Source organism: Nicotiana tabacum, chromosome 14, assembly GCF_000715075.1.
Source record: "Nicotiana tabacum cultivar K326 chromosome 14, ASM71507v2, whole genome shotgun sequence".
NCBI classification, from domain to species: Eukaryota; Viridiplantae; Streptophyta; class Magnoliopsida; order Solanales; family Solanaceae; genus Nicotiana; species Nicotiana tabacum.
This window is the reverse complement of record NC_134093.1, coordinates 12,573,833-12,589,397: the sequence shown is the minus strand read 5'-3', so window position 1 is coordinate 12,589,397 and position 15,565 is coordinate 12,573,833. Positions and strand designations below refer to the sequence as shown.

Below are 15,565 nucleotides of genomic sequence, written 5' to 3'. Positions count from 1 at the left end.
TTCTTGCTTAGCCATTATGTTCATCTTCTTTCGTTCACTTTCTTAACACCAATTCATTCTGAAGTTCCTAATGTGCTGCATATCTTAAAACTTTTACTGAAATTTTACATGTAATCAACTGACAGGTTGAAGAAATGTTCGTGAAGTTACAGTATGTTGATACCAGCAATTGCTTCCACATACTAAACTCAACTAAATCCACTCCAAATATAGGAATTTCAATCCCAACCACCAAGAAATACAAGGAGCAGAACCAATTGCATGACCCAAATGGTAGACTTGAGAAAAGCAAGAATCTTGGGGTCAAATTCAGGCCTGGAGTTGGCTATGACAGTGATGTAAAAGAGAAGCTGGACTATCAAATTGCCAAAAACTCGCGTACTCATGTTTGGAAAAATGGCGTTTTGAAGACCCAAAATGGTTTCGTGAGGAAACCAGTTGATAAAACTGAGAGTGAGGAGAAAATTGGGGGTCAAGTGCAGACCGAGCGGTCGACGAAATGCGGCAATGACGTGAAAAGTGGCCAAGACTCACCTACCCATGTTGTGAAAGATAGTGTTTTGAAGACCCAAAATGATTTTTTGAGGAAACCAGTTGAAAGCATTGAGAATGAGAAAAAATTGGGTGGTCAGTTGAGCTCGGGGAATATGGTGGAGAAAGTGCAGATTAAGTGTTCGACAAAATGGGCAAGATATGGAGGATGCATTCCTGTTATGCTGGAAGCTTTGGAGACAGTTAGTGATTTGGATGAGGCATTGAAGCCATGGGAAAAGAGTTTGACTAAAAAAGAAAGGACTATTATATTGAAGGAACAGGTGGAGTGGCAACGAGCAATGGAGATTTTTGAGTGGTTTAAGAGAAGAGGATGCCATGAATTGAATGTTATACATTACAATATTATGCTTAGGATTCTCGGGAAAGCACGGAGGTGGGGCGAGATCGAGAGGTTGTGGAGTGAAATGAGGGCAAAGAGAGTTGAGCCAATAAATTCAACTTATGGGACTCTGATCGATGTCTACAGCAAGGGTGGGCGTAGGGAGCAGGCAATGAAGTGGTTGAAGTTGATGAATGAACGAGGTATGGTACCGGATGAGGTGACAATGGGAATTGTCGTTCAGATGTATAAAATGGCGGGGGAGTTTAAGATGGCAGAAGAATTTTTAAAAAAGTGGTCTTTATGCAAATGTCTGGTGGAGGAACGCGTAAATGGTGCCACAAGAAGTGGTAATAGGGTCAATGGTTCTTCTGGTTCAAGTGTTTGTTTGAGCTCGCATACCTATAACAATTTAATTGACACTTATGGGAAGGCAGGGCAAGTGAAAGAAGCATATGAGACTTTTCATGAGATGTTGAGGGAAGGAATCCTGCCAACGACAGTTACTTTCAATACAATGATACACATGTGTGGTAATAATGGCCGAATGGAAGAAGTTGCTTCCTTGATGAGGAAGATGGAGGAGCTTCAATGCCATCCTGATACAAGAACATATAATATTCTTATTTCCCTTCATGCCAAGCACGACAACATAGGAATGGCTGCCACCTACTTTAAACTTATGAATGGTGCTTCTCTAGAGCCCGATTCCGTGACTTATCGCACTCTTTTATATGCATTTTCTATAAGGAATATGGTAAATGATGCAGAGAAGCTCATTTTGGAGATGGATAAGAAAGATCTAGAGATTGACGAATTCACTCAGTCAGCTTTGACTAGGATGTATCTAGAAGCTGGGATGGTAGAGAAGTCTTGGTCCTGGTTCCAAAGGTTTCATCTTGCTGGAAAAATGGCTTCTGAATGCTACTCCGCCAACATTGATGCCTTTGGCGAACGTGGCCATATTTTGGAAGCTGAGAGAGTTTTTAACTGCTGTAAGGAGGGAAAAAGACTTACTGTCCTTGAGTTAAATGTAATGATCAAAGCATATGGAATTAGCAAGAAATACGATGAGGCGTGTTATTTGTTTGATAGCATGGAGAAACATGGCTTATTTCCTGATAGATGCAGCTTTAGTTCGCTCATTCAAATGCTTGCTGCTGCAGATTTGCCACTGAGAGCAGCATTTTACGTGAGGAAAATGCAGGAGGCGGGATTAGTTGATGATTGCATCCCTTATTGTGCTGTGATATCTAGTTTTACTAAAGTAGGTCAGCTGGAAATGGCAGTAAGATTATTCGACGAAATGATTGCATTTGATGTCAAGCCTGATGTTGTTGTTTATGGTGTACTGATAAATGCCTTTGCTGACATAGGAGGTGTTAAAGAAGCTACAAAATACTTGATTGAAATGAGAAACTCTGGTTTAGAGACAAATGTTGTTATATATACTTCCTTGATTAAGTTATACACCAAAGTCGGGTATTTGAGAGAAGCCGAAGAAACATACAAAATGCTTCAGTCGTTTGAGGCAGGGGCTGATGTATATTCTTCGAATTGCATGATTGACTTGTACAGCGAGCGCTCGATGGTTGGACAAGCAGAAGAGATTTTTGAGAACCTAAAGAGAAAGGGAAATGCAAATGAGTTTTCTTATGCGATGATGCTGTGTATGTACAAGAGAAACGGAATGTTTAAGGAAGCCATTCAAATTGCCCGGAAAATGAGAGAACTCGGACTTCTGACTGACTTGTTGAGTTGCAACAATGTGCTTGGATTGTATGCAACTGATGGGAGGTTTAAAGAAGCTTTGGCGACTTACAACGATATGCTTTCTTCTGCCATCCAACCTGATGATTCAACATTCAAGTCACTTGGAATTATTCTTCTTAAATGTGGTGTTCCAAAGGAGGCTGTTGGAAAGCTGGAATTTATTAGGAAAAAGGATCCTCAGAGTGGCATGCAAAAGTGGAGTTCAACGTTATCTTCTGTTATCGGTGTGCTTGATACTGACAGTCCTGATAGAGAAGATGCCTAGCTCTTCCTATAGATACTAGTATACCATGTAACTTCAATTTTCAATGCTTATTTAATAGTTGCATTGAAAAGATGGATTGCTACTTCTGTCTTGTCCATTTTGAAACTCAACTTAGAAACAGATTACAGTTCGACTTACACTGAAATTGTGAATCAGTGACCTGAGGTTGAGTTTCTGTCTAGTTCTCATCTTATTTAACTTTGGCGTTTTAAATCATCTTTTCTCGATTGTCATTGCTTTTGATGTTTAATTTGTAAAAGACTGGAAGTAAACATAATTTATTTATTGAATTCATGTCAGACTACATAGAACTAAGGACTATTTCCTGGTATTTTTCAAGAGCAATCAATCAACTATCAGTTGACTGCACCTCAATCCCCTATGTCCCCTTGAACTACATAAGAAATCCTTCTTCCTGTGACATAAAGGAGCAATTGTAGTAATTTCTTGAGGGTGATCCCATTTTTACCTACTATAACTACAACAAAATCTGTTCCCAGGAACATTTTTAAAATGTTATGTTAATTATAAACACCAATAAAAGGGGTGCAGCTGATTACTCTGCGAAAGCAGTGTTAGTCAACTAATGATAATAACTCTAACTGGTCTTTACTCAATGAGACATATGGCTTTATAGAATGGGATTCTAGTTCTTGGGGTCATCATCTGTCTTCATTTAGTTTTCTAGATTTAACAGTTATATGAAGTTTTTGCAATTTTACAGGTTGCTTCTCTTGGAGAGGGACTATCATTTGAAGCCCATTTATTAAGCAGGTACAATTTGTAGTGTTTTCTCCCCTTTCATATTTCTGCTTAACAAAACATTGTCTGATGGTATGCATATTATTGCATATTGTCTACAGGAAGCAAGAAGCAGTTCGCGAGAGAGAGTTAGCTTGAAGAACTGTGAATACAAGTGGTAAAGACAAATATTGTTATTAACTATGTCACTGATGCGTCAAAGACTGTTGCTTGTCAAACTTATTAATACTAATGGTATGCATCAAAAACTTAACAAACACTATCTGATGTTATGTTAGTGGTTCAATTCTTGACACTAATTTGAACCTGCTTTGAGAATAGGGAGCTGCCTTTGAGTGATGTGAACTTAATGGAAGCTTACAGGACTTTAGTTGAGAATTGTTAGTTGCTGAAGTCTGTTAGGTAATTAATACTCAGTTCTTCAGCAGTTTGTGCCAAAATTTGACTGGTTTGGAGTGCTACTGCCTGAGAAACAAAAGATTGTGCAAAATTACGACTAGTGTTAATCAACGTCTAACTCTTTTTCAGCAAAAGATTTACCATAACTCTATTGTTGCCTAGTCCTTCTAAAATTTACTACTCCCTCCGTTCCAGTTTATGTGAACCTATTTCCTTTTTGGTCCGTTCCAAAAAGAATGATCCTTTTCTAAATTTGGAAACAATTTAGCTTAAACTTACAATTCTACCCTTACTGAGAAAGTTTTTATAACCACACAAATACTCTCGGCCTTTTTTGACTTGTTTAGGACCACAAATTCCAAAAGTTCTCATTTTTTTCTTAAACTCCGTGCCCAGTCAAGCAGGTTCACATAATTTGGAACAGAGTGTTTACTATAACTTTGTTGTCGCCTGGCCTTCAAAAAATCCACTAAACAATGATCAACAGGTTAAGCATTTCCTTTTGACATATTGACATGGCATTATTAAATTGGGATAGGATTATCATCATAAGATGAGCATATCAGAGTATATCCAAATCCCTTTTTCAGGTCATTACTTTTTTTCACTAACAGGAAAACTACATTACATTATGTGCTAGTGGAGATACTTTTAGATGCTATTTTGTAAGTGGTTTTAGCCTGTCTAGCATGTGTAGATATTTTCTTTGCCAGATCTATACGTTTATTTATTGAGTGCATCTTTCTATATTGTTCTTTACTGCAGTAGTATAATGTCTTTGAAATAGCACCTTGTTGATTAAGCTGCTGGATCCAACAACTAGCTCAACAGCTGCTAGTATTTGTTGTGTGGTGAAATGGAGATCTATGCTTTTCTGCACTGTACAAGATTTTATACTCGGTATAATCCCGAGAACTTGTTTATTATGTTTTCAGCAAATTAGGCTTGGTTGAAACTTTAGTTGACGAAAACTTACCACTATTATATTATATTTATGTATGTCAGATATTTGGTTCTTGGTTTTTCATTGAATCTACCTTATTGGGACCTCTGCTTTAAAAGGCGTTTTTGGGGCGAGCCCTGGGGCGAGGCGTACCGAAAACGTCCCGGGGCGATGGCGTGGGGCGAAAGTCTCAAGAGGCGTACGCCCGGGCGTTCGGGGCGCGTTTTTTTAGTAAGGATAAGCCCTAGAGATTTTTTCAAATTAAAATAAAATTTGTTGAATTAGTCCTTCATATAATACCCAAATTCTCAAAAGTCAGTTTGATAATTACTCAAAAGGTTTAAAAAGGAACTCAAAAGTATTAAATTTAAAAGTAAAAACCTTTTTTTATTGATTTAAGCCATAATTCATGGTTTTCCCAATTTTTTATCTTGTCCGCTAGTCTGCTAATATTTCCCAAAAGCAACGAATATTTAATTTTTTTACAAATACAAAGAGAACTACCTCCTACCTCCTTCTTCTTAGCAGCAAATTCAAAGTTCAAATTGCAGGTTAATCATCCTTTTTGTTCCTCCATATAAAAAACTTTATTCTTTGACTCAAATTACTTGTGCTTGTAAGTAACGTATAATAGATTATTTTGATTAGTTTTTTGTGGGGATGTAGCACACATATATATAGTTTTCTTCAATTTTTATGCAATTTTACCTATTTATAAATATTTACTGTCATTATATTATTTTATAAAATATTAAAAACTAAATACCTATGGGGCTTACGCCCCGTTGAGACATATGTAAAACGTCTCGCCTTACGCCCACGCCTTTTAAAACACTGATTGAGACTACTTTTTTTTTGGGGGGGGGGGGGGGGGCAAATGAAATTTTGACGGTTGCTTAATCAACTTGTAATGGCAGCCATGAGCCGATCTATAGTAATAATTACGGGTTCACGTGAATCTAAGTAAATTTTGTACCATCTTTATATGCATGTTAAGAAATTTTCTAAATATGTGAACGTAATTATTATTATTATTATATATATATATATTAATTTGAGGTGGTAAGAATTCATGAACTTCAAATTTTGTATCGTTTTTGTCTGCTGTCATTTGTGCTGTCAAACTGCTGACTTTAGCCTTATTTTTGCCACTGTCATGTTTCAGACTTAATTGAAAGAAACTGAAGCAGGGAAAACACTAAGAAACTCATGAAGACGTTGAAAATTTTGATTTTTTGAACCGTTTAATAGAACTTGCTTAGCTTCAGCCTTCCACCGAGATTGATAAACATTATCTAATTTGTCATTTTCAGTTTCTTCTAAAAGAATGGGCTTCCATAGCCGCCCACCCATTTAAAACTATTTTCTGAAAGATTTACCAACCAAACTTGATTATCAAACCGCCGAACCAGCTACTGATGCAAGCATGGATAAGCTATAAGCTAAGAGGAAGAGGTGTGACATTTCCTCAAACTCTTGCATAAATTACTAAATATTTTGTGCATCGAACTATCCTAACTTTTGAAAAATTATAGAGATTATTTCATGATCCATGGGTCTAGTATTAGATTTAAATCAAATTGAAATATTAAAAATAAACAATTAAAAACAGATGCATAACTAAACCAAAAAAAAAAATGTTTTCCATTTCAATTTACAGAGTCCAAAAAAGACTAACAAGAACTACATTTTAGCTCACTAATTACTGCCTAATGCCTATACGCCCTGGAAGATCAAGTATCAAAGACACCTACCACTATGTAATGCCGCCTCCATCCCCCGCCGTCCGCCACCACAAAGGCTCAAACTCCGCCGCCGGCCGCTGGCCACTGCCATATTCCACCACCACCTATCCTCTTCAAGATCCATCATTATACCATGAAACAACAATATCTTTCAACCCAAATTTCAACTCTTCCCATTGACAATCCTCAAATTCTGTTCCACCATTCACAACCTTAAACTCCACCAACCATAACTCCTTTGCCACTTCCAATATTTCCACCAACAAAACCACTCTCCTTTTCACCAACCCAACTCCCCCACTCTTCCTTCTTTCCACTCTATACCCTCCATCTTTCCCAATCTTCATCACCTTCTCCTCAACCTCAATCACCCCCACATTCGTCGTAAACCTCATTTCCTTCTTATTCAACCCCATTTCAAATAACCCCGACAAATCCAACCCCGAATTCATCGATATAATATCAAACGCATTCATTCTCCCCATATGTTTACTACTTTCCTTCTCCAAAATCCCCTCACCAAATTGCTTAATCTCTTCTTGTTTCATCGACGACGACCTTTTAAACCAGGGAGTTTTCATCAACTCCTCAATACTGTATCTCGTATCCGGGTTCGGGTCAAGCAACCGGTTTATTACTCTCCGAGCCGGCTTTGAAACCCAATCGGGAAACTTAAATTCACGGCGATGTATAGCTTTATACATGTTAGGTAAATTTGAATCATCAAAAGGTAAACTACCGGCGAGAAATACATAGAGAATAACCCCACATGACCATGCATCCGCTTTAGCTCCGTCGTACCCTTTTCTGTAAACTACTTCAGGTGCAGTATACGCCGGAGTTCCGCAAGCGGTGTGAAGGAGACCGTTACGTAATTGCTCCGGCAAGGCGGAGAGTCCGAAGTCAGAGATTTTAAGGTGACCGTCTTCATCTAGGAGGAGATTTTGAGGTTTAATATCGCGGTGTGCGACGCCGTTTTGATGGCAGAAGTGTAAAGCGGAAGCAAGCTGGTGGAAGTAAAACCGGGCGGTTGATTCAGAAAACCGGCCGCCACGGCGGTTGAGCTTCGTGAAAAGTTCTCCGCCGTGTGCGAGTTCCATTACGAGGTAGATTTTGGTTTTTGTAGCCATGACTTCGTGGAGTTTAAGAATGTTTGGGTGGTGATTAAGGCGGCGCATGGCGGAGACTTCTCGGATTATACGCGGTTCCATAGAAGCATCGAAAGTAGTTGTCGTTGTAGTGGTTTTGTTTATAACTTTAATGGCGACTTCTGTATTGTTGTCGTCTAAACAACGGCCGAGGTAGACTTTAGCAAAGCTACCACGGCCTAAAAGACGACCAAGTTGGTATTTGTTGAGAATTATTGTACCGGTTCCGCTACCGTCGGAGCTGGTGGTTCTTTTGATTTTGACGGTGGAAGGTGGTGGTTGGGGGTATTTTACATCCATGCCTAAGGCGGCGGATGGTGGTGGTTGGGGGTATTTTACATCCATGCCTAAGGCGGCGGATGGTGGGTGGAGGCGGAGCAAAGGGAGGAGGAAGATTAGTAAGTGGCAGGGCAAGAAAGAAGAGGGGATGAATGTTGGTTTTATAGGGAGATTAGTATTGAGTGGGGTATATGGCTGGATCTAATCTGTCATTTTTACCAAATTCTTTCAATTTTCAACAGCTATTTTAGGAGTGTACAATTATGACTAGAGAAAATGATCATTTTACTTTAGTTTACTTATTAGAAGGGGAATAAGATTGCAGCAGTTCAATATGCCTGCTTGCCGACCTAGGGATAGTTCTGGAATTTCTCAAATTATTATCTCTGAGCCTGTTGTACCAGACTTTTGTACTATTATGCCCTTGGTGAGAACGTTGGCTTTCCTGATCTTGCGGTCCCTTCGTCCTTGCAAGTTGTAGCCTTTGTACTTCTACACTAGTGTATTTTTTCTATAAAGATGGCTCTATTTAGTTATTTATAGAAGCTTTAAATTGTACTAACAAAGAGAAAATCATTCCTTATTAAATTTAAATCCATGAACAACCGTCAAATATATATATATATATATATATATATATATATATATATATATATATATATATATATATATATATATATCTGCTCTGCCGTAGTAGGCTCGCTCATAAGCGCTCAACTCTTTATTTGTTCTTCTTATATAAGGGAGAATAATGGAGAACTTATTAATACTTTCATCATTACTCTTTAAGTATATAAAAAGGTTAGAGATTGTTCAACTCTTTTTTCTTTTGGTTTCTTCAGCATAAAAAATCTTTTTTTTTAGTTAGATAATTTTGAAATGAACGGTTAAAGAATTGTTAATTACTGTTTAAACTTAATTGCGCAAGAGATGTTTGTATTTTGGTTTATATAATCTCAACAAAAATAGAAAATAAATAGCATATAAAAATAGTCAAAAAAAGAGAGGATAAAGACATTATATTCAGGTTAGAAACAATTCAAGATTCGCATCACTTTTTTCTCAAGCGAAAATTATCATTTAAGTGATGTAGATGCACATAAGTACTTCATTTGTAAATGATAGTTAAAGGTTTAAAAGTTAAATAAAACGCAACAAGTTGGATTCTTTATCTCAATATCTTATAATATATTTGACCCATGTGCTAGACGACTGATTTTGACATTAAATAATTTTTTCTTAGTGAGAACACATGTATATGAGCATTGCTTTGCCACTTTGCAATGGATGTTGCATTCTTTGTATATATACATGGACATATATTGAGGGTATTATATCAAAACTGATTATAATTCTAAAAGCCTCAGTCACAGTATTAATATTTAATTCTTATTTAAAAAGTACTTTTACAGCGAGTTGATGATATAAAACTATGACTATGAAATCTCATGGTGACTTATTTTGGTTTCTCACTTTCTCTACTAAGACCCATACATGGCAGGTTTGTTTATCTCAAATCAGAACAAGAAAAAAGAAAGATGCAATAGATACCGGCCGCCGAATGAAGACAACAAATTCTTAATATTTTGGTGAAATAATACTTTCAAAATGAGTACGTATTAGATAATTTATTTGGGTATAGAAAGTTCAATATAATTAAATTAATTAGTAGGAGAAACTAAATATGAAATACATCAAATTTTAGTCCCCATATTAACCCGACCAAGTTCGTATATAACTTGTTATTTCTTAATTGTAGAATTTCAAAATTAACATCGTTTCTTATCCGAAAAATTTTAACAAGATAAATAATGTAAAACGACTAAAAGATAGGAAATGCACATCTTGCGCTTATGAATTCACCAATGAGTTTACCGTTAGCGGAAAGGACAATGTCTCATGAAGTTTAGCTGAAGGAAAAATCACGAAATTGAGAATTATGGCATCCATTAATGGAAATTTCAGTATATATTAACTAGCAGTTTTACCTACTAATTTTCTGAAAAGATAGTTTATTTAAAGCAGGAGTTCATGCAGGTTTTTTGTCGATGAAATTATATTAGTATTACTTTATTTATTACGAAGTGTACTAAAATAACAATCTTTCACATATATGTTGTCTTGCTTTATTTTCTGTTTTAAAGGTCTGTATCAAATTCAAATCTAATTACAAATTTGAAGAAATAGTAAAAGCAATTTACTGTTAAAAGGTTGTTAAAAGGCTGCATTTGAGAGTTAATGGAGGGTCCAAATAGGTCTCAAAACTTCAATAAGACCACTCTTCACTAATGTTACGGGTAGAATTAGGTTATACAATGTAGGGTGAAACAACATACTTCTACCCCACTAGTAATTGAATAAAAGAGAACAAGTTTAACTAACATATTTTGCAAATGTACAACACTTTGTATTTGAAATACTTACTACACTTAATATTTATTACGATAAGAAAATATATTACTTTTTTCGTTTTAATTGATGTGACACTCTTTTTTAATTTATTTTAAAAAGAATAAAAATAATTATATTAAAAAATAATTTAACTTTAAATCTTTTATTTGATCTATTTTATCTTAATGGAAAGTTTTTATAGTCACATACTTATAGTCCCAAAAAAAAAAACTCTTTAAGTTTTAAAGACCATAAGTTTCAAAAGTCTTCCTTTTTTTCTTTAATTTTATGCCGAGTCAAACTACAATAAATTAAAACGGATAGTGAAGTTGAAAATATATATTATATTAAATAAATGTGATTAAACAAAAATTTAATATGTATATTTTCACCTTCACTATCCGTTTCAATTTATGTAATGTAATTCGATGCGGCATAGAGCTCAAGGAAAGAAAAGGGAAGACTATGTAGGGGTAAGGCTGCGTATTCTCTACGCTTCCCAGACATTGTTGTATATATGATTAAGTAAAAATTTATGTGAAAATACAAATTATTTATCTATTAATTTAGTTTGCTGTAAAAATTGGATGTTACTCACTTCATTCCATTTAAATGTGACATAATTTGTTCATTTGAAAGAGGAGGACCGCTGATTAAAGTTGGCGCAGGTATATAAAGAGATTAAGATAATTTGTCCTCATTGACCTGCCAAACTTCTTCTTAATTAAGCTAAAATTAAGCGAATAATTAAATGATGAATGACAGCTTGTACGAAGACGGCAATACACATGCAAGAAGAAATTAAGATTAGTTGTATAATATGATTAGTTCTGGTGGAATATCTAATCTGTCTTTATTCTGGTTTTGGAGAGTACAAATGATTTTTGCAAACGTCCTAACCAATTATGCTTACTTCCTTTTATAGTATTAAGAATTGCGATTAGATATTGTATTTAAGTTGTGTTTTGCGACTTAATTACATTCTTAATTACTGATTATACGTTGATTTTAGACATTATTCCAGCTTTGAATTTCTCATAGCATTTAAATTATTTCCCAATAGCGTGCTCGGCAATTTCATTTTTCCTTCTTCACGTCATAGACCAATTTTTAAAATTTCTTTTAGGTAACATCTTCCTTAATAATAATCGAGATAAAAGCTCAAGGTAATATAGAATTATTTTTAGTTAAATTGCTCTTCAACTTTAACTAGATACAAATAGATTAGAATAAAAAATATAACTTATAAGTAAAAATTGTCTTATAGTTATTTCTTTGACTAATATTTGTTTGAGTTAATTATACAAGCCGGTTTTTAAAATATATGTTGCACAATTGCTCTATCACTTGCCTATAAAAAGGTCAACATGAGTAAAATTATGATTAAATACAACGTTCACTTGTATGATTTTTTCCCCAAAAGGAATCTTTTTTTTTTTGGATTACACGGAACGTTACTTAATGAAAAATTAATGAACAAAGAGGCACCATATAATTGATACGATGCCAAGCCTTTTAATGCTTAATTAATTATGTAGCATAATATCAAAGATTCTAGACAAAATTAGATGAATTCACTACGAAAAAATAAGGTTTTCAGCGACGATATTATGTGACGACCTCTTTTGTCGCCACCAAAAGTAAGTGCCAATAAGTTGTCTTTTCAAAGGCGATCTACTTTAAATTTATTTTGTGACTTATTTATTTACTATTTGTCTCGAGCTAATAAGTCAACATAAAAGCTGACTTGTTTTATTATTAGCTTTTGTGTCATCTACGTCCATCACAAAAAGTAAACAAATGTGTCACAAAAGTAAATAAATGGGCCACAAAATATTTTTTTTGGTAAATTGATTCACAATATAGCAATATATAGGCATTAACTTTTGGTGGCGACCGTATAGAAGTACGATCGTCACATAATGTCGTCACTAAACTTTAATTTATAGTGATTGGAGCTAGCACATGTCTTTTCTTAATCATTTTATCAGTGAAAAAGATGTACAATTGTACATTCTTAAAGGAAAATGATTGTACCATTATTTTACTAATAAAAGGACACCTGCTGAAATTTTATATCATATCTCTTTGTAACTTTTCTCTTCAAATCGTCTGATATGCTTTTATAAAAAATGTACTGCCTTTTTTCCCAAAACTTGACCAAACAAATACAGTTATATGAATCATTCTCATTTCCACTGTAAATTAATTATGAAACTTCGACGGTACATATTTTTACAAGATTTTTTAAACCTATCACTTCTCCTTTTCATTGATTTAAAATCAATAAGTACACATATCTTTTGGTTTAAATAATTGATTTCCTTTCATTTCACATTGTCCCACCCAATTGAAACGTGATGACATATAAGAAGATTATGCAAATTGCAAACGAACACCTTTGCAAAGTACTGATGAGCAGAACCACCTTTGTATGGCATATATTACAAGATATTTTTCCCTTCTACTTAACAATTATGGGTTGTTTGGTTCAAAACTAGGTTAATATCAACGATAGATAATTCACTTTTTATATGAGATAGATAATTCTATGATTTTAGTATAAACTTTATTCTGATTTTGGCTAATACCTACAACTGCAATAAATAAATTTAATCCAAAATTTATATTGAAATAATGAATACGCTAATTCCGTAACCAAACGGTCCCTAAGGATTTTCATTTTAGCTGAGTACACTGTAACCCAGATATACAATCCATGATCTTAAGCAATTGGACGTATCTTGGGGTTCCATGGGGCACGTGAACGCTGTTCCCCTCCCTAAATCATGTATAGTAATATTATATTTTTTAAAAAATATTTAAATATATATATGTGCACTCATGCTCAAAGTATTATATGATATGATAGTTATTAGGCGTACATCTTTAGGTGGGGTTGTGATTTCAAATCTTATGTTAATTTTGTTATTTTGTTTTCTCTAGAATTAGACACCCACGGGGATGGACGTGTCTTGTGTCTCTTTTTGCATAGTAATTAAATACTTTTTCTTTTTATATCTTCAATTCTTTGGTTTATTCTTTCAAAATTTTCAAACATTAAAATTCATATTCTTCTTTTGTCATTGTAAAATCTTATATGATTAAATAAAACGTGTATTTTAAAACTAGCAACAGTGTATGATGTAGCATATAGTCAATAGGTTCAACTGATCCCAGTATTTTTAACATGGAAAATATAAATAGATGTAAGAAAAGTGTAATGGGTGCACAATAGTAAGAACTAAAGGTTAAACCCGTAAAATTTATATTCTGGATTCACTTCTTATTAATAGTGCACCCATCCTGTCAAAATCCTGGATCCGCCTCTGAAAATTAATAGTATATGCCATTAGAAGCGTAACCACATATAATAAAGGATAATCAGTTAAACGCCATTTATCAAAAAATTATACAGTGTATACAAAATTTTATACGCTATTTTGTGATATTCTCTAGAGAGTGTGAAAGAAGCCAAAGAATAGTTTTGTCTTCTTAAAACCAACGAAAGTTATCATCAAATGTGTACCAACTTAATTATTACGGGTTTAGTGGGGGTCTCTTTCTTGGAGTTTTTCTTTAAATAAGGAATATATCGTTTAGTCGTTGATCAATGATTACAATAATTGAAAAATAAAAACCTTAACGTTTTTCTAGTTACAATGCTGCTTATTAAATAGCAGATTGATTATATATAGTTATACAGTCAGATCTATAACAGACATCCTTCTTTAATTCTTTCAAAACGTGATCATCCGAAACAATTATTCTAGAAAAATAAACCATACTAAAACCTTGTCTACATTCATAGAGGTAGAATAATTGTTTCTGATCGATTACCACGTTTTGAAAGAATAAATAGCTTTGTTTCTTTCTTTGAAAGAGTGGAAATTTAATATTTTCCAAGTAAAGTGTTTCAGTTTGATTTTACACTAAAGATAGACATATACACAATTCTGAATTGGGCAGTTGTTTAACCCAAAAAAAAATGGATAACAATTGAATTTATACGCGGCTCTAAGAATACGTGAATATATAACTTGATACAAACCGAAAATATATATATATATATATATATATATATATATATATATATATATATATATATATATATATATCAGCACTATCATTAGCTACAAAAGAGATAAATGCAAACCAAATAAATCAATTAGCTTTTGCCCTTGAATTCGGTCACCTTCCAAACAAGTAAGGATTAAGCTAATGTAAGAACAGAGTAACCAGATAATCAAGCTTTCAAATAAAGTAATGTGTTATTTTTATTGCTTCCAGAATGTCCTACAAATAATCAAAAGAAATTCTTTATATAGTGAAAAAGTCCTACTTTGTTTATAATTCTTAATACATAAGGAATTTCATGATAGATTAATTAATTGGCCTTTCCTTGATATGCGTCGGGATTCTCGCCCAAATTACGGATATATCAGCTTTATTGTTTTCTGGTTCAGTTTCGATCTTGACCAATCATGCACTTGATCGATTTTTATTTTGCTCGGTCTCAATCTTGGTCGATCTTGATCTTGGTCGGTCTCTAGGTCACGAGCTCGGCAACCTAACTTCACATCATAGCCCGATATTACACGAAGTTGAACCTTGATCTATCATGTTCCAGTCTCGATTCATCATATGAAGGGCAAGCTCAGTTTTGACTATATACAGATAGTCCCCTCGTTTCTCGGAAAGAAGATGGCGAGAAACAATATGAACTTACGAACTCCGACCTGATGGGTAATGACGTCAGCGACGAGCCCGATTATGACGTATGCGACGAAATGTCATGTCGGCCCAGTTACCAAGGCATTAATTACCTATCAGCTGTTGGTCGGCTATTATCGATTCTGAACCGTTGCCAGCCACATATAAGAGCCCAATCTTCATTCAAACTTTACCTTCAAAGCTTCTTCTCTATTCTTGCATCTTCCTCAGAAGAATCCTTTTGCTTCATAATTTTTAGACCCAAATTTCTAG

General features: G+C 34.5%; 2 protein-coding genes across 2 annotated transcripts; one reads left to right on the top strand and one right to left on the bottom strand.

The window, feature by feature from the left end:
* Positions 1 to 23: 23 nt before the first annotated feature.
* On the top strand, positions 24 to 5,120 carry LOC107811004 (pentatricopeptide repeat-containing protein At3g23020). The gene is made up of 4 exons (XM_016635842.2): positions 24 to 2,939; positions 3,637 to 3,686; positions 3,776 to 3,831; positions 4,839 to 5,120. Exon 1 carries the CDS (start codon positions 135 to 137, stop codon positions 2,910 to 2,912), a length of 2,778 nt encoding a protein of 925 aa, XP_016491328.2. The 5' UTR covers positions 24 to 134; the 3' UTR covers positions 2,913 to 2,939; positions 3,637 to 3,686; positions 3,776 to 3,831; positions 4,839 to 5,120.
* A 1,517-nt stretch (positions 5,121 to 6,637) lies between these two features.
* Positions 6,638 to 8,340, bottom strand: LOC107811005 (CBL-interacting serine/threonine-protein kinase 7-like). The gene has a single exon (XM_075229336.1). The coding sequence runs from the start codon at positions 8,252 to 8,254 to the stop codon at positions 6,875 to 6,877; it is 1,380 nt and encodes a 459-aa protein (XP_075085437.1). The 5' UTR covers positions 8,255 to 8,340; the 3' UTR covers positions 6,638 to 6,874.
* Between the last annotated feature and the right edge of the window lie 7,225 nt (positions 8,341 to 15,565).